At 48.0% G+C, this 16,576-nt stretch overlaps 6 protein-coding genes across 6 annotated transcripts; 3 read left to right on the forward strand and 3 right to left on the reverse strand.

The window, feature by feature from the left end:
- Window positions 1-956: 956 nt before the first annotated feature.
- On the reverse strand, window positions 957-1,482 carry LOC109555744 (histone H3). The gene has a single exon (XM_019956597.2). It carries the CDS (start codon window positions 1,424-1,426, stop codon window positions 1,016-1,018), a length of 411 nt encoding a protein of 136 aa, XP_019812156.2. The 5' UTR covers window positions 1,427-1,482; the 3' UTR covers window positions 957-1,015.
- Window positions 1,483-2,409: 927 nt separating this feature from the next.
- Window positions 2,410-2,976, reverse strand: LOC139182130 (histone H2A type 2-A). Its single transcript, XM_070785768.1, has one exon. The coding sequence runs from the start codon at window positions 2,912-2,914 to the stop codon at window positions 2,522-2,524; it is 393 nt and encodes a 130-aa protein (XP_070641869.1). The 5' UTR covers window positions 2,915-2,976; the 3' UTR covers window positions 2,410-2,521.
- Window positions 2,977-3,107: 131 nt separating this feature from the next.
- Window positions 3,108-3,992, forward strand: LOC109555767 (histone H2B type 1-C/E/F/G/I). Its single transcript, XM_019956613.2, has one exon. It carries the CDS (start codon window positions 3,271-3,273, stop codon window positions 3,649-3,651), a length of 381 nt encoding a protein of 126 aa, XP_019812172.1. The 5' UTR covers window positions 3,108-3,270; the 3' UTR covers window positions 3,652-3,992.
- Window positions 3,993-8,792: 4,800 nt separating this feature from the next.
- On the reverse strand, window positions 8,793-13,748 carry LOC109556750 (histone H2B type 1-C/E/F/G/I). Its single transcript, XM_070785769.1, has one exon. It carries the CDS (start codon window positions 13,583-13,585, stop codon window positions 13,205-13,207), a length of 381 nt encoding a protein of 126 aa, XP_070641870.1. The 5' UTR covers window positions 13,586-13,748; the 3' UTR covers window positions 8,793-13,204.
- Window positions 13,749-13,873: 125 nt separating this feature from the next.
- LOC109555755 (histone H2A type 2-A) lies at window positions 13,874-14,446 on the forward strand. Its single transcript, XM_019956604.2, is given in 2 exon segments — window positions 13,874-14,130; window positions 14,132-14,446. Coding segments are annotated over 2 exon segments (393 nt in total). The 5' UTR covers window positions 13,874-13,941; the 3' UTR covers window positions 14,336-14,446.
- Window positions 14,447-15,355: 909 nt separating this feature from the next.
- Window positions 15,356-15,893, forward strand: LOC109556751 (histone H3). Its single transcript, XM_019958176.2, has one exon. It carries the CDS (start codon window positions 15,424-15,426, stop codon window positions 15,832-15,834), a length of 411 nt encoding a protein of 136 aa, XP_019813735.2. The 5' UTR covers window positions 15,356-15,423; the 3' UTR covers window positions 15,835-15,893.
- The last annotated feature ends 683 nt before the right edge of the window (window positions 15,894-16,576 follow it).

Below are 16,576 nucleotides of genomic sequence, written 5' to 3' on the forward strand. Positions count from 1 at the left end.
AGGAAAGTGAGAATGTCAAGGGCTTAAAATACTAGACAAAATCGTTCAGGCTTGCGCGGGAATCTTGACAGAAAGTAGGGTAAGGGGATGAATAGCATCCGCTAATGTTTTCCCTGAGGGAAGTCCTAGCATTACCGTCATTCAACCTGCTGCCAGGGTCAAGAATGCCGCACTTTACCCCGCAGAAATGGGCCTGGACGAGGAGGCGATTTCCCTCCCTCCCAAGCGGGAGATTCACGCCAGCGGGAGGGGCCCTTTCCGGCGCGGGTGAGGAGGTCAGATCTGCGCCCGGCTCTCAGCCGCCTAAAAAGCCAGCCCCGCCTGCTCTAGCCCGCGAATCCTGAGTCCCCTAATCGCTCCGCCTCCCCTGCCCCCACCCACGCTCCCGGGACAAATTACAGTTCTGGGCTACAGCCCAGCTCCAAGACTCCCCAGAACACGAGCCTACCGGACGTCTTGGCCGCGCCCAAGAAAGCAGCGGCAGCCTCGCCAGTTCAGATAAGCACTTGACACTCCGGAAGACCGCCAGCAAGCAGGGGCTTAAACCGGTTACATGGCCTTTAGCCTTTGTGTTGGGAGTCGTGTTTCGCGCACTCTAGTGTCCTCCCGTCCCTAGCGCGCCTTCCCCTCCCGGAGCGTGGAAGGGCCTGCCAGAAGAAAATCTAGCCACCTCTAAGCGGCGAACTTGGACGTTCTAGGGCGCCCAAGGAAGCAGCGTCAACCCGCCAGGCCAGACAAGCACACTGACCCAACTCTTAAGTTACTGACATCTGGGAAGGCAGCAGCGAGCAAAGGTTTAGACTGGATAACTGGCCTTTAGCCTATGTCTGTTCGGAGTCCAGAGCTTTGCGCGCTCTAAGGTCCTCCCGTCTTGAGCGCGCCCTACCCTCCCGGAGTATGCGAAGGTCTGCCTAAAGAGCCTGGACAAGTGACACAGCTTCTTTCAAGTGTAGTCGTGGGTGGCTCTGAAAAGAGCCTTTGGATTTGATGGAACCTCGAGCACAGCGCACACTTCTTAAGCCCGCTCCCCGCGGATGCGGCGAGCCAGCTGGATGTCTTTGGGCATGATGGTCACGCGCTTGGCGTGGATGGCGCACAGGTTCGTGTCTTCAAACAGCCCCACCAGGTAGGCCTCGCTCGCCTCCTGCAGCGCCATCACGGCCGAGCTCTGGAAGCGCAGGTCCGTCTTGAAGTCCTGCGCGATCTCGCGCACCAGCCGCTGGAACGGCAGCTTGCGGATCAGCAGCTCGGTCGACTTCTGGTAGCGTCGGATCTCCCGCAGGGCCACGGTACCCGGCCGGTAGCGATGCGGCTTCTTGACGCCGCCCGTGGCCGGCGCGCTCTTGCGAGCCGCCTTGGTGGCCAGCTGCTTCCGCGGGGCCTTGCCACCGGTCGACTTGCGGGCAGTCTGCTTTGTACGAGCCATAGCGAACCAAGACGCGAAATTACGGGACCAGCGCCGCGCAGGAAGAGTAACCAGGGGTGCGGCCGCTGCAGCAGTCTTTATAGGCAGTCTTTTCCCCAGTTGGGCGGGACAAATACTTGAAAGTCCCGCGCTGGCTATCCATTGGCTGGGACGTCGTTCTCTTTAGCGCCACTGACTGGCTTGGGCCGACTCCTCCCTACCCCGCCCCCTCCGCCCCCACCGCCCCACCGCCCCCACCGCCCCACCGCCCATCGGCCTCCCTTTCTACTTTCCAGTTTGCCTAGTTTTTCCCTCTCCTCGGTTTTCATTTATTTCAGGGTGAGAGTCATATTTGAGAACAGCTGTGACAATGTTCCTTCTCAGTCCCTTAGAACACACTACTTACGATACCCTCTTGCTTTCTACGCTAACTCCCCAAACTGAACCTCGACCTGTTTGCACCACCCCCGCCCCCAGCACCCTGAACGCAGTTACCTTTCCAGAGGTCTCCTAGTCTAGTTGGCTGGACCGGATCTTGGTTTGTTTTCCTCCTTTCGGTGCTTTAAAGATCGGAAAGTTATCTCCCCCGCGGCAGGGCGCGAGATCCCGTTTCTAAAAGCCGAACCGGGGACCTCTATCTCCACCGCTAAGGCATCTTTATCCCTTTAAGATAGTAGACTTAAGTCAAAAACCCAGGTCCGCCAATTTCTTCACATCTGTCCGCTTCCCTAACACACTGGGGTGTCCGAGATGTATGCGTGTGTGAGGGAACATCCCGCTGATACTTAGACCTCCTCGAGTTGGGCAAAGGCCTGGGGAACAACTGGTGTTGAACCCTAGACATCCGACTCCCAAACATAAACCATCGCGGAGCACTTAGAACTGAAGCGACCGTGGCGCGCTCAAGTTTCCTACCTTCACCTGGCTTAAGTCCTAGGTTTTACGGTCCACCACAACCCAGGCTGGGCTCCCCGTTTACTACCGACAAGGTTGGAATCGAAAAGTTATTGTTAACAACTCTTTATTTGAAAGCGTGGGTGGCTCTGAAAAGAGCCTTTTGATTTTACAGATGCCCCTTCTACAGGAGAGCTGGGTAGGACTTGCGGGAGACCGGCCTCACTTGCCCTTTGCCTTGTGGTGGCTCTCAGTCTTCTTCGGGAGCAACACGGCCTGGATATTGGGCAAAACGCCGCCCTGGGCGATGGTGACCTTGCCCAACAGCTTGTTCAGCTCCTCGTCGTTGCGGATGGCCAGCTGCAGGTGACGAGGGATGATGCGCGTCTTCTTGTTGTCTCGCGCCGCATTGCCCGCCAGCTCCAGGATTTCGGCGGTCAGGTACTCCAAGACCGCCGCCATGTAGACGGGCGCGCCGGCCCCCACCCGCTCAGCGTAGTTGCCTTTGCGCAGCAGGCGGTGCACCCGCCCCACCGGGAACTGCAAGCCTGCGCGAGACGAGCGCGACTTGGCCTTGGCGCGGGCCTTGCCGCCTTGCTTGCCACGACCAGACATGACAGCGACACCCACTAACACTTGCTCCCGCCAAACGCCCGACAAACTCGCCCTCCACGGCCCCACTTCACCCTTTTATAGGCAGAACGGCGATTGCCTGTGAAGCACTTTGATTGGCTACAGCACATCTTCGGCCTCGTGACCAATAGGATAGCGCAGTCAGAATCCACTCATTTACATAACCTTGTCTCCCTCGCGAGAGAGCCACTGAAATCTCGCCAATCGCAACGGGGCGTGATCAGAACCTTAATTTGCCTACAGTCTCTATTATAAGTACCGAGTCGCTGCCGGTCAGCCCGGGTGCTCCCTGTTGCCGTCTGCGTTTTTGGTTATCTGTGCAGCTTGTGTTTGCAGTTATGCCCGAGCCGGCAAAATCCGCTCCCGCGCCCAAAAAGGGCTCCAAGAAAGCCGTCACCAAAGCCCAGAAAAAGGACGGCAAGAAGCGCAAGCGCAGCCGCAAGGAGAGTTATTCCGTCTACGTGTACAAGGTGTTGAAACAGGTGCACCCGGACACCGGCATCTCGTCCAAAGCCATGGGCATCATGAACTCATTTGTCAACGACATCTTCGAGCGCATCGCGGGCGAAGCGTCGCGCTTGGCGCATTACAACAAGCGCTCGACCATCACGTCCCGGGAGATCCAGACGGCCGTGCGACTTCTGCTGCCCGGCGAGCTGGCCAAGCACGCCGTGTCCGAGGGCACCAAGGCGGTCACCAAGTACACCAGCTCCAAGTGAGTCCTTGTCGGGACTCGGCGCTCGCTCGAGTTGCCCAGCCACTTGACGTTCTAAAGGTTCTTTTCAGAGCCACCCACCTTCTCAGTAGAAGCAGCTGTCATTTTGTTTTACACAGGTTTTCTGCTGCCCAGCTTTTTGTACTGGTTTTCACTCATTAAGTACAAATATCCTTATTCCTTTAGATACAATGAGGGAATAAGTATGATTATCTAGTTTTGTGGGAGAATATAATAGGGTATAGATGTGCTAAGTTTTCTCAAAGAACTGCTGTTGAAACTGGCTTTTTCGATGATGTTGCTTTTTATGAATTTCAGCATACAAGATTAAAAAGTTTCAATATCCATGGTGCGACTGTCTAGTGCTCCGAAGTGATATAACGATGTGGTACTGAATTTTTGTAGAACATGTTCTGTGTTGTGTACAAAACGGGATAATTTAGCTTACACTTGGTACTAACAAATTCCTTGAGTTTATACATCCTGCATTCACAAGCACATGGGTGCCCAGTTTATGTGTAGATTCCCCTGTTAGGGAAATTGAAGCTTGGATATGATACCCAAGAACTAACCGTTTTGCTGCCTTTGCTCTGCCTCATGGCAAATCACATAAAACGTGCCTAATTTTCAGTGATAGTGTTCTCCCCAGAGAATTACCACTCAAAAAAGCTTGCCGTATATAAAGAACTTGACCATACAATGGAAACAAATTATGCATATTTTCCAAAGCAGTAAAAAGTCTGAAATCTTAAAGGAGCAGAAAGTTATAATACAGTTGGGTGTGCAAAGGAGACTAGCTGCAGTTTCATTTTAATGTTTTGGGAACTGTTAGATTGCTTCCTGTAGAGATTAACCTTAATCACTTTGGTTGCTTTGTGGATCATAGATCCTAGGTAGTTCACAGTAGAAGCAAGGAAAGCAACTAGAAGGCTATTACAGTGTCACAGGTTAGAGAAGTGAGTCAAAATCTGGTCTAAAGACCAGCAGTATTAGCATTACCTGAAAATTCATTAAAAGTGGACTCTTCAGACACTAAGTTCAGTTCAGTCGCTCAGTCGTGTCCGACTCTTTGCGACCCCATGAATTGCAGCATGCCAGGCCTCCCTGTCCATCACCAACTCTCAGGGTTATGTAGGGCCATTATCTTGTTTTGCTCTGTCCTAATTCCCTCAGGTTGCACTGAGGAGACAGCTGCTGAGGCTGATGACTTTTTGGCCACAACATCCTTTGTTTACTGAAATGGCAGGTTACAGTCTTTGTCCACACTGTAAACACAGCAATGGAGATGAAGGCTATCACGTCAAAGTATTCTTTTTTAAAAAATTATTTGTCTGCTAAGGGTCTTAGTTGCGGCATGCAGGATCTTATGTTGTGGCACTCAAACTTAGTTGAAAGTATTCTTGTAGACTTTCATTTCTTCTTATGTGTTTCCTTAAAGTATTCTTCAAGACTTGATTTCTTATGTTATGAAGTATAACTTAGTCAATAATATACATTATAGGACTGTCAACTACTATGTAGCATTTTTCTTCTGTTTTTCTAGTTGCATGCTGATTTTCATTAAGGAACTCACCTAATCCCTTATGTATGTAGTTCTCAAACTTGCTGTTAGGGAAATAAAATAGAAGTTGTCTTCTTCAAGCTTCAGAGGCAAAAGAGCAGAGCAGGCCTCTGATCTTGCTTCTAACCTGCCTGGACACTGCCCCGACTGGGAGTGACCGGGAGTGACTGCCTGCTGTGAGTGCAAGACTTGCAGCACCTTAGATAAGATGGGGAAAGAATTTTGAGATTTTTGAGCCCGTGGAGGGGGCCTGGCCAATCAAGCCCCAGACTGAACAACAATCTAAGTTTTACAAGACAAAGTTCAGTTCAGTTAAATTGCTCAGCCGTGTCCGACTCTGTGACCCCATGGATGGCAGCATGCCAACTCCTGGAGCTTGCTCAAATTCATGTCCATCCAACCATCTCATCCTCTGTCGTCCCCTTCTCCCATCTTCAATCTTTCCCAGCATCAGGGTATTTTCAAATGAGTCACTTCTTCACATCAGGTGGCCAAAGTATTGGAGTTTCAGCTTCAGCATCAGTCCTTCCAATGAACACTCAAGACTGATCTCCTTTAGGATGGACTGGTTGGATCTCCTTGCAGTCCAAGGGACTCTCAAGAGTCTTCTCCAACACCACAGTTCAAAAGCATCAGTTCTTCAGTGCTCAGCTTTCTTAATGGTCCAACTCTCACATCCATCATGACTACTGGAACAACCATAGCTTTGACTAGATGGACCTTTGTTGGCAAAGTAATGTCTCTGCTTTTGAATATGCAGTCTAGGTTTGTCATAGCTTTTCTTCCAAGGAGCAAGTGTCTTTTAATTTCATGGCTGAAGTCACCATCTGCAGTGATTTTGGAGCCCAAGAAAAGAAAGTCTGTCACTGTTTTCATCGTTTCCCCATCTATTTGCCATGAAGTGATGGGACTGGATGCTATGATCATTGTTTTTTGAGTGTTGAGTTTTAAACCAGCTTTTTCACTCTCTCCTCTTCTCACTTTCATCAAGAGGCTCTTTAGTTCTTTTTTGCTTTCTGCCATAAGGGTGGTGTCATCTGGGTATCTGAGGTTATTGATATTATTTCTCCCAGCAATCTTTTTAATTAATTTTAATTGGAGGCTAATTACAATATTGTGGTGGTTTTTGCCATACATTGACATGAATCAGCCACAGGTGTACATGTGTCCCCCTGTCCTGAACCCCCCTCCGAACTCCCTCCCCATCCCACCCCTCTGGGTTGGCCCAGTGAACCAGCTTTGAGTGCCCTGCTTCGTGCATCCAACTTGGACTGGTCATCTATTTCACATATGGTAGTAACATGTTTCAATGCTATTCTCTCAAATCATCCCACCCTCACCTCCCACAGAGTCCAAAAGTCTGTTCTTTACATCTGTGTCTCTTTTGCATATAGGGTTGTCATTACCATCTTTCTAAATTCCATATATATGCATTAATATACTGTATTGGTGTTTTTCTTTCTGACTTCATTCTGTATAATGGGCTCCAGTTTCATCCACCTCATTAGATCTGACTCAAATGCACTATTTTTTATAGCTGAGTAATATTCCATTGTGTGTATGTACCACAACTTTCTCAGCCATTTGTCTGTCTCCCGGCAATCTTGATTCCAGCTTGTGCTTCATCCAGCCTGGATGGATGGACCCATTCCAACCTGGACCCATTTCACATGATGGGTATATATAAGTATATATGGGTATATATACTTAGAGTATATATAAATATATATATATATATATATATATATATATACACACACACTCTGCATATAAGTTAAATAAGCAAACAAATAGCATTAACATGAAACCAGCCTTGCAATTTGGTCACAGATTGATGATGATATCTGTCCTGGGGTTATAAGTGGGAACCCCAAACTGCAATCTCACCCATGGAGTGGACGCACGGCCTGGGACCTTTCCCCAATTGGGACTCCAGATGTTCTGTGACACAGGACTTCCCAGTGCTAATTAAGTCTGGATGTTGGTCAAAACCCAATTTGGTGATGTATCCTCTGCTCTTTCTGTTTTTCTTTTCATTTAATGTTAGTATATTGAAAGTAAGCTAGATAATTCTCTAATATTTGTATTATTTACTTGTATATAACAAATGGCTTATTCTGTTAACAAATCCTTTGAACCTGAGACAAAAGTGAAAACTTTTGGCAAAAACAACGGCCCATTGTACCTGGAGGACTCTTAGAAATACTGATGTCTTGGTGCTATCCCCAGAAATTCTGATTTAAGTGATTTAGAATATAGCCATCCATTAGTTGGGAAGATCCCTTAGAGAAGGGAAAGGCTACCCACTCCAGTATTCTGGCCTGGAGAATTCCACGGACTGTATAGTCTCAAAGACTCGCACACGACTGAGCAACTTTCACTTCACTTAGGGCTTCCCTTGTGGCTCAGCTGGTAAAGAATCCACTAGCAATGCGAGAGACCTGGATTTGATCCCTGGGTTGGGATCTCTGGAGAAGGGAAAGGCCACCTACTCCAGTATTCTGGCCTAGAGAACTCCATGGACTATATAGTCCGTGGGGTCGCAAAAGTTAGATTGAGTGACTTTCACTTTCATCCATTAGAATTTTTAAAAAGCTCCCCACGTGACTCCAATGAGCAGTCAGTTTTGAGAATCACTGCCACTGTGTCGGAGAAGGCAATGGCAACCCACTCCAGCACTCTTGCCTGGAAAATCCCATGGATGGAGGGGCCTGGTGGGCTGCAGTCCATGGGGTCGCTAGGAGACTTGACTGAAGCGACTTAGCAGCAGCAGCAGCCACTGTGTGTTCCCCGGAAGAGAGAGATTATCTCAGTTCTTAACCTTGGCCTGATTGGTTTAAACGTAGTCCCAACCACTTTCCACATTGATTAGCTCAAAAAATTTAGACCAATTTGATTAGCACAAACATTTCAGCAGTTGGACTGAGTAGGGCAGGGGTTCCCCAACCCTTTTGGCACCAGAGACCAATTTTGTGGGAGACAAAAAATTTTTCCACCGACCAGTGGTGGAGGGGGGATGGTTTGGGGATGATTCAAGTGCATTACATTTATTTTGCACTATATTTCTAATCTAATGCCACCGCAGATAAGATAGCGGCCCAGAGGTACCCTGGAGTAGGGGAATGTAGATTGCTCTTATCTTTTGTTAAAGAAACTTCTTTGTTTTCAAGAGGCAGCAGCAAGATGGAGGGTCATGTGGGTATGAAGGCAAGAATAACTGTAGACAGCACTCAGGAGGGCAACTGCTGAGGGGGAGAATTGGAGAACTGAGCCATTCAGAGTTCAGCCACCCTCTGAGCCCTGCTGTACTTTTGGACATCCAGTGAAGCCAGTTTGTATGACATACTATTTAAACTAACTGGGATCTTGAACTATTTGAGAAACAGTAATAAATAGTTCCCCAGAATAAAAGGAAAGACAACACACCTTTTATCTTGGAAGGCCTCAAAGAGGCCAAATAAGGCAGATAAGGAAAAATAGAACTATATATTTATACTAAATGTCCAAGTTTTAAAACCAGTATTTGACCAGGCCAGGGATTAATACTACTGTTAAGAAGGAATTGTTAAGAAGGAATGTCTAGGAATTTTTAAAAATCTAAAATTTTATTTAAAATTAAATAATATAATTCTATTATTAAAATTTTTAGTTTACATTGGTTTCTTAGGACTGCCATAACAAAGCCCCACAAAACTGAGTGGCTTAAAACAACAGAAATGTTGTTTCTCAGAAATGTACTCAGCCATCATTCTGAAGTTTAAAGTCAACATGTTGGCAGGGCCCTGTCCCTCTTTGCCAGGATCCTTCCTTGTCTTCAGCTTCTGGTAGCCCCAGGTATCTTGTGGTTTACAACAGCGTAACCCCATTTGTCTCAGTTTTCTTCTTGTGCATTTCTACATTTCAAGGACATCAGTCATATTGGATTAGACCTTATGAATTAGACCCTAATGACCTTATTAACTGATTACATCTACAAAGATCCCATTTTCAAATTAGGCCACATTCTAAGGCACCAGGGAGTTAGACTTCAGCATATCTTTTAGCGAGACACAGTTCAATGCATAACAACAGTCAACAGCTGGGGTAGGTAGAATAGGGCTCCCAAATACGTCCAAATTTTAGTGAAATACTAAGGCCAAAGTTAGATATGAGGGGGGAAAATGTATCTAGACATGTTAAATTGATTCTAAAAGCTTCCAGAAAGGGTGCTCTGCTTAGTTGCTCAGTCATGTCTGACTCTTTGAGACCCCATGGACTATAGTCTGCCAGGCTCCTGTCCAAGGGGATTCTCCAGGCAAGAACACCATTTCCTACACCAGGAAAGAAAGGGTAGAACCCTATAAACGAGCAAGAAGTGGGATTTTAAAATCTAACCCCTTTCTCTTTCCTGAACTCCAGATTCTCAAATTTCATATTCCCAACTTGGGAATTTGGTATTTCTTATTTGATATTTCCACTTGGATAGCAACCAGGAATCTCAACATTTTGCCTAAGATATTACTCTAGGCTTTCCCCCTCCAAACCTACTTGCCTCTTTTATCAGTAAGTTGCAGCTCTTTCCAAGTGCTCAGTCCAAGAACCTGCAATTAATCCTTGACTCCTCTCTTTCATTCATAACCTACGTACAATTCATCAATTTCATTTAAAATATATCTTGACTACGTCTCACTATCTCCATGGCTACCACCCATCTCTCTCCTGAGTGTTACTATAGCCTCTTTCATATTCTTCCTGCCTCTACTCTTGCTCTCCTATAGTCTATTTTTTAACATAGTATCCTGGGTGAGCTTTAGCATGAGTCAAATAATGTCATGGAACTCTCTCATGATGGAACTCTCCAAAGGCACTCCAACTTAACTTCAAATTAAAGACAAAATCTTTCCAATGGCCTAGGAGGCCCCTCAAAGGCACACACGATCTGACTTTCACCTACCTTTCTGATCCTATCTCCCTGCACATCTTTCCTTTGCTCACTGTTCTCCAGCCTCAGTGGCCTTGCTTATTCTTTGAACTTCTCAAACTTATACCTACCTCAGGGCCTTTGTTCTTAGAATACACTTCTCTAAGTTATCCTATGGCTCACTTTTTTTCATTCATGCCTCTGTTCAAATATTAACTGATCAGATCTGTCATCCACACTCAATATTCTGCTGTACAGATCACCTCCTAAATATACTATTATTCTTTTCCTTCTTTCGCTTATTCTCAGCATTCATCAACTAGAATGTAGTTTTATACAGACAGGGATTTTTTCTGTTTATTGCTATTTTATTGCTTTATCTCAGTATGAATTGTTTCCCTCTCCCATATTGTGAGAAGTGATATGCATAAAGGAAGCTAGACAAGGTGTCAGTTTTGCTTTCACACTTGTAAGTGTAATGCTGGTGCTAAAGGAACTATTGATTGATGGGTAATAAAGTTGCATTGAGTCTTGGATTTCTCCATCTTTCAGACCAGTTGTATTCTGCTTTCCTATTCATATTTTGAGTCCTCAGAACCAAATACTGACCATTATCTCACCCACTTGTAATTAGGTTATCTACCCAACATCCTGCATGCCTCTTAGAATATTTGTTTTATTTTTATCCTGTAAACTCAAACTTTCCCCTATCATCTTTCTGTCTTTCCTCCACATTACCGTGCTTTATCTGAACTTTTCAAGCTCCAAGCAACCTGCCTCACCTCTCAGGAGATCCAAGCAAGGCAGGTCAAAAGCAAGGAAATGTTTTCTGGGACCGAAGAAAGTATGGATTTAGTACAATAACTAGGAGACAAGTTACCTGTTTTTGATTGGGTGGGACAGATGAGAGGTAATGAAAATAATGCTGGAAGATAATATTTGGGATTCTATGTACATACATAAGAAAAAATGAATAAAAGGGTGCTTGTAGTGAGCTTAACTTTTTTTTTTTCTAGGAAGTTTCACCTTTATACCTTGCAGTACTTTATCTTCTGTTCTCATTTTACCTTCTTTAAAATGTGTTTTTAAATCCTAGTAAAGGCAGAAAATGTTAAGTTCTATGCAATATTTGGTACTCTGTATTAATGAGGGAATAAATGAAACTAGTTTTTCATGTCGCTTTACAAACAGTTCTGGAAAGGAACAATTAGGAAAAAAGAAAGAAAATATCTAGGGTGGGAACGGCAAACTGAACAAGTTCTTCCCAAGCAATATGGGAATCTTGTAATTGATCTGTCAGTGGTTATCAAACATTTGAATTACTTGACTTGTTCCATAGACTGTTCATCCTTGCCCCACCCCCAACCCCCAACCCTCCACCGCCCACTGAGGCCTGGTGATTTGGATTCAATGGAAGTATGTAGGGTTTGAAGGGTAGACAGGTAAATTAAAGATCCAATGGCCTTTGAATTGTTTGTAGGAAACACTGCTTTTTAACCATCTAGTCTAAAAAAAGGTGAGGGCCTTTATTCTCTCATTTTTGGTGTCTCTGTTTTCAGAGGAGGGAATTGTTCCAGGGAAGGGGAAAGTATTTTTAAGGCTAAGTAGGTTTAACAACAACAAAAAAGCTGCTGGATAAAGTCTCTGGAGCACATTTTATGATTGGCAGGCCCAGGTTCTTGAAATCCCTGACTATAAAGCCTCTTTCCTTCTTGCTTCTTTACTCAAATTATAAAACAGCAAAACTACAACTATAGGGAATTGTGTTGATATCAATATCTGGGGGGGGGGGGGGGGGATTTACTATGGATAACAATGGCTTTTGTATAACCTTTTTCTAACAATGTTGCTTAATATCTAGAATTTGGGCAAAACATTGACTTCAGTGTAGGCACCTGAAAGGAATAGCAAAGTGAGACAAGAAGTATGTATAGATTAAAAATTACTTTAACTATGTGTGGATGAAAAATGTCAACTGCCATATCTGTAATCAAAGGATGTGGCCATCAAGCCATCAGCCACTGCAGCCACTCTAGTCATCCTGGGATTCAGGATGGAGAAAAACAGGATACGGGTCCTAGATAGTTAAAATGTGTATCAAGGAATGATCTCAGTCAGCCTGCTCTTCCAACTTTCCATACACAAAATAAAGAAGTGCTAAATTCATTGAGATTTCTTCTTTAGCAGAAATCTTTTGATGAATATTCAACTATCTGGTTTGTTTTTGCAAAACTGCTATATATTCTGGTTCCTCCCTTACCTTCTCAAAACAGCCCCTCAGTGCTATTTGAAAGGCTGTCTCCTGGGCTTAGAAGTGTCAGTCACTCAGTTACGTCTGAGCCTTTGCCACACCATGGGCTGTAGTCTGCTAGCCTCCTCTGTCCATAGAATTCTGCAAGAAAGAATACTGGAGTGGGTAGCCATTCTCTTCTCCAGGGGATCTTCCTAACCCAGGGATCAAACACAGGTTTCCTGCACTGCAGGCGGATTCTTTACCATCTAAACCACAAGGGAAGTCCATCTACTTGGCTTAGGTCCACAAGTTATTGAATAAAACACAATTCTTAACTCAGGTTGTGCATTTTTCAGTGGACAAATGGAATCGAGATAACCAGGTGCACTGTTTTCTATTCATGCTGGGGCATGGTATCAAAATATTGCTTTTAAAGTAACATTAAATTTGGTTTTTGAGCTCAAGAAAAATGAACTTGAGTTGACCCACTCTATCTGCTGTAAAGTAACTAATGCTTAACTTTCCACCCTCCCTCCCCATCCTCCTGAGTAGATTTACACTGACCATCCATCTCTCACGGTTTTACTGGAAAAGGTAAGTTACTTGCATGAGTAAACAGTTACTCTAGCTAGTTCTAGAGTAATTGACAAGACTTGGTCCTTTCTGGAGTTTTTCCTCTTCATCCTAAGGGAAAGGACAGTTCTTACTAGAAAAAAAAATCGGCGGTACAAAAAAGTACCATAATAGACAACAAAAATAAAGATGACAGCTGCTTCTACTGAGAAGGTGGGTGGCTCTGAAAAGAACCTTTAGAACGTCAAGTGGCTGGGCAACTCGAGCGAGCGCCGAGTCCCGACAAGGACTCACTTGGAGCTGGTGTACTTGGTGACCGCCTTGGTGCCCTCGGACACGGCGTGCTTGGCCAGCTCGCCGGGCAGCAGAAGTCGCACGGCCGTCTGGATCTCCCGGGACGTGATGGTCGAGCGCTTGTTGTAATGCGCCAAGCGCGACGCTTCGCCCGCGATGCGCTCGAAGATGTCGTTGACAAATGAGTTCATGATGCCCATGGCTTTGGACGAGATGCCGGTGTCCGGGTGCACCTGTTTCAACACCTTGTACACGTAGACGGAATAACTCTCCTTGCGGCTGCGCTTGCGCTTCTTGCCGTCCTTTTTCTGGGCTTTGGTGACGGCTTTCTTGGAGCCCTTTTTGGGCGCGGGAGCGGATTTTGCCGGCTCGGGCATAACTGCAAACACAAGCTGCACAGATAACCAAAAACGCAGACGGCAACAGGGAGCACCCGGGCTGACCGGCAGCGACTCGGTACTTATAATAGAGACTGTAGGCAAATTAAGGTTCTGATCACGCCCCGTTGCGATTGGCGAGATTTCAGTGGCTCTCTCGCGAGGGAGACAAGGTTATGTAAATGAGTGGATTCTGACTGCGCTATCCTATTGGTCACGAGGCCGAAGATGTGCTGTAGCCAATCAAAGTGCTTCACAGGCAATCGCCGTTCTGCCTATAAAAGGGTGAAGTGGGGCCGTGGAGGGCGAGTTTGTCGGGCGTTTGGCGGGAGCAAGTGTTAGTGGGTGTCGCTGTCATGTCTGGTCGTGGCAAGCAAGGCGGCAAGGCCCGCGCCAAGGCCAAGTCGCGCTCGTCTCGCGCAGGCTTGCAGTTCCCGGTGGGGCGGGTGCACCGCCTGCTGCGCAAAGGCAACTACGCTGAGCGGGTGGGGGCCGGCGCGCCCGTCTACATGGCGGCGGTCTTGGAGTACCTGACCGCCGAAATCCCTGGAGCTGGCGGGCAATGCGGCGCGAGACAACAAGAAGACGCGCATCATCCCTCGTCACCTGCAGCTGGCCATCCGCAACGACGAGGAGCTGAACAAGCTGTTGGGCAAGGTCACCATCGCCCAGGGCGGCGTTTTGCCCAATATCCAGGCCGTGTTGCTCCCGAAGAAGACTGAGAGCCACCACAAGGCAAAGGGCAAGTGAGGCCGGTCTCCGCAAGTCCTACCCAGCTCTCCTGTAGAAGGGGCATCTGTAAAATCAAAAGGCTCTTTTCAGAGCCACCCACGCTTTCAAATAAAGAGTTGTTAACAATAACTTTTCGATTCCAACCTTGTCGGTAGTAAACGGGGAGCCCAGCCTGGGTTGTGGTGGACCGTAAAACCTAGGACTTAAGCCAGGTGAAGGTAGGAAACTTGAGCGCGCCACGGTCGCTTCAGTTCTAAGTGCTCCGCGATGGTTTATGTTTGGGAGTCGGATGTCTAGGGTTCAACACCAGTTGTTCCCCAGGCCTTTGCCCAACTCGAGGAGGTCTAAGTATCAGCGGGATGTTCCCTCACACACGCATACATCTCGGACACCCCAGTGTGTTAGGGAAGCGGACAGATGTGAAGAAATTGGCGGACCTGGGTTTTTGACTTAAGTCTACTATCTTAAAGGGATAAAGATGCCTTAGCGGTGGAGATAGAGGTCCCCGGTTCGGCTTTTAGAAACGGGATCTCGCGCCCTGCCGCGGGGGAGATAACTTTCCGATCTTTAAAGCACCGAAAGGAGGAAAACAAACCAAGATCCGTCCAGCCAACTAGACTAGGAGACCTCTGGAAAGGTAACTGCGTTCAGGGTGCTGGGGGCGGGGGTGGTGCAAACAGGTCGAGGTTCAGTTTGGGAGTTAGCGTAGAAAGCAAGAGGGTATCGTAAGTAGTGTGTTCTAAGGGACTGAGAAGGAACATTGTCACAGCTGTTCTCAAATATGACTCTCACCCTGAAATAAATGAAAACCGAGGAGAGGGAAAAACTAGGCAAACTGGAAAGTAGAAAGGGAGGCCGATGGGCGGTGGGGCGGTGGGGCGGTGGGGCGGTGGGGCGGAGGGGGCGGGGTAGGGAGGAGTCGGCCCAAGCCAGTCAGTGGCGCTAAAGAGAACGACGTCCCAGCCAATGGATAGCCAGCGCGGGACTTTCAAGTATTGTCCCGCCCAACTGGGAAAAGACTGCCTATAAAGACTGCTGCAGCGGCCGCACCCCTGGTTACTCTTCCTGCGCGGCGCTGGTCCCGTAATTTCGCGTCTTGGTTCGCTATGGCTCGTACAAAGCAGACTGCCCGCAAGTCGACCGGTGGCAAGGCCCCGCGGAAGCAGCTGGCCACCAAGGCGGCTCGCAAGAGCGCGCCGGCCACGGGCGGCGTCAAGAAGCCGCATCGCTACCGGCCGGGTACCGTGGCCCTGCGGGAGATCCGACGCTACCAGAAGTCGACCGAGCTGCTGATCCGCAAGCTGCCGTTCCAGCGGCTGGTGCGCGAGATCGCGCAGGACTTCAAGACGGACCTGCGCTTCCAGAGCTCGGCCGTGATGGCGCTGCAGGAGGCGAGCGAGGCCTACCTGGTGGGGCTGTTTGAAGACACGAACCTGTGCGCCATCCACGCCAAGCGCGTGACCATCATGCCCAAAGACATCCAGCTGGCTCGCCGCATCCGCGGGGAGCGGGCTTAAGAAGTGTGCGCTGTGCTCGAGGTTCCATCAAATCCAAAGGCTCTTTTCAGAGCCACCCACGACTACACTTGAAAGAAGCTGTGTCACTTGTCCAGGCTCTTTAGGCAGACCTTCGCATACTCCGGGAGGGTAGGGCGCGCTCAAGACGGGAGGACCTTAGAGCGCGCAAAGCTCTGGACTCCGAACAGACATAGGCTAAAGGCCAGTTATCCAGTCTAAACCTTTGCTCGCTGCTGCCTTCCCAGATGTCAGTAACTTAAGAGTTGGGTCAGTGTGCTTGTCTGGCCTGGCGGGTTGCCGCTGCTTCCTTGGGCGCCCTAGAACGTCCACCTTGGCTGCTTAGAGTTGGCCCTGTGTTTTCTTGTAGGTTGGGGCTCTTTTCCAGCGCCTTTGTGCTCCACTGTGGCCCACGATTGTAATTGTCCCGGGAGCAAGGTGAGCTGTGATTAAGTGCGGGGCGACTGGTGGTGTGGGGAGGTGGGTTGAGAGAAGGCGGAGTCACGGGAACGCTCGGGATTCGCGGGTCAAAGGGCTTTTGGGCGGCTGAGACCCGCGCACAGATTGGACCTTCTTACCGGTCCGGGCGCTTGGCACCCCCCATCCCCCGCCTCCGGAGGGATACCGCCACTCGGGTCCTGACCCACTTCCGCCGAGTAAAGTGCGGCATTTCATCGCTTCAAGTGCCAGTAATTTGAAGCCTCACTCCCACCCTCTACTTCTCAAAAGCCGGGGATGGAATGAT

The sequence above is a fragment of the Bos indicus genome, chromosome 3 (genome assembly GCF_029378745.1).
Source record: "Bos indicus isolate NIAB-ARS_2022 breed Sahiwal x Tharparkar chromosome 3, NIAB-ARS_B.indTharparkar_mat_pri_1.0, whole genome shotgun sequence".
NCBI classification, from domain to species: domain Eukaryota; kingdom Metazoa; phylum Chordata; class Mammalia; order Artiodactyla; family Bovidae; genus Bos; species Bos indicus.

What these genes read in the sequence shown, in the direction of transcription:
- LOC109555744 (XM_019956597.2), bottom strand. Translation starts at nt 1,426, where the DNA reads ATGGCTCGTACAAAGCAGACTGCCCGCAAGTCGACCGGTGGCAAGGCC.
- LOC139182130 (XM_070785768.1), bottom strand. Translation starts at nt 2,914, where the DNA reads ATGTCTGGTCGTGGCAAGCAAGGCGGCAAGGCCCGCGCCAAGGCCAAG.
- LOC109555767 (XM_019956613.2), top strand. Translation starts at nt 3,271, where the DNA reads ATGCCCGAGCCGGCAAAATCCGCTCCCGCGCCCAAAAAGGGCTCCAAG.
- LOC109556750 (XM_070785769.1), bottom strand. Translation starts at nt 13,585, where the DNA reads ATGCCCGAGCCGGCAAAATCCGCTCCCGCGCCCAAAAAGGGCTCCAAG.
- LOC109556751 (XM_019958176.2), top strand. Translation starts at nt 15,424, where the DNA reads ATGGCTCGTACAAAGCAGACTGCCCGCAAGTCGACCGGTGGCAAGGCC.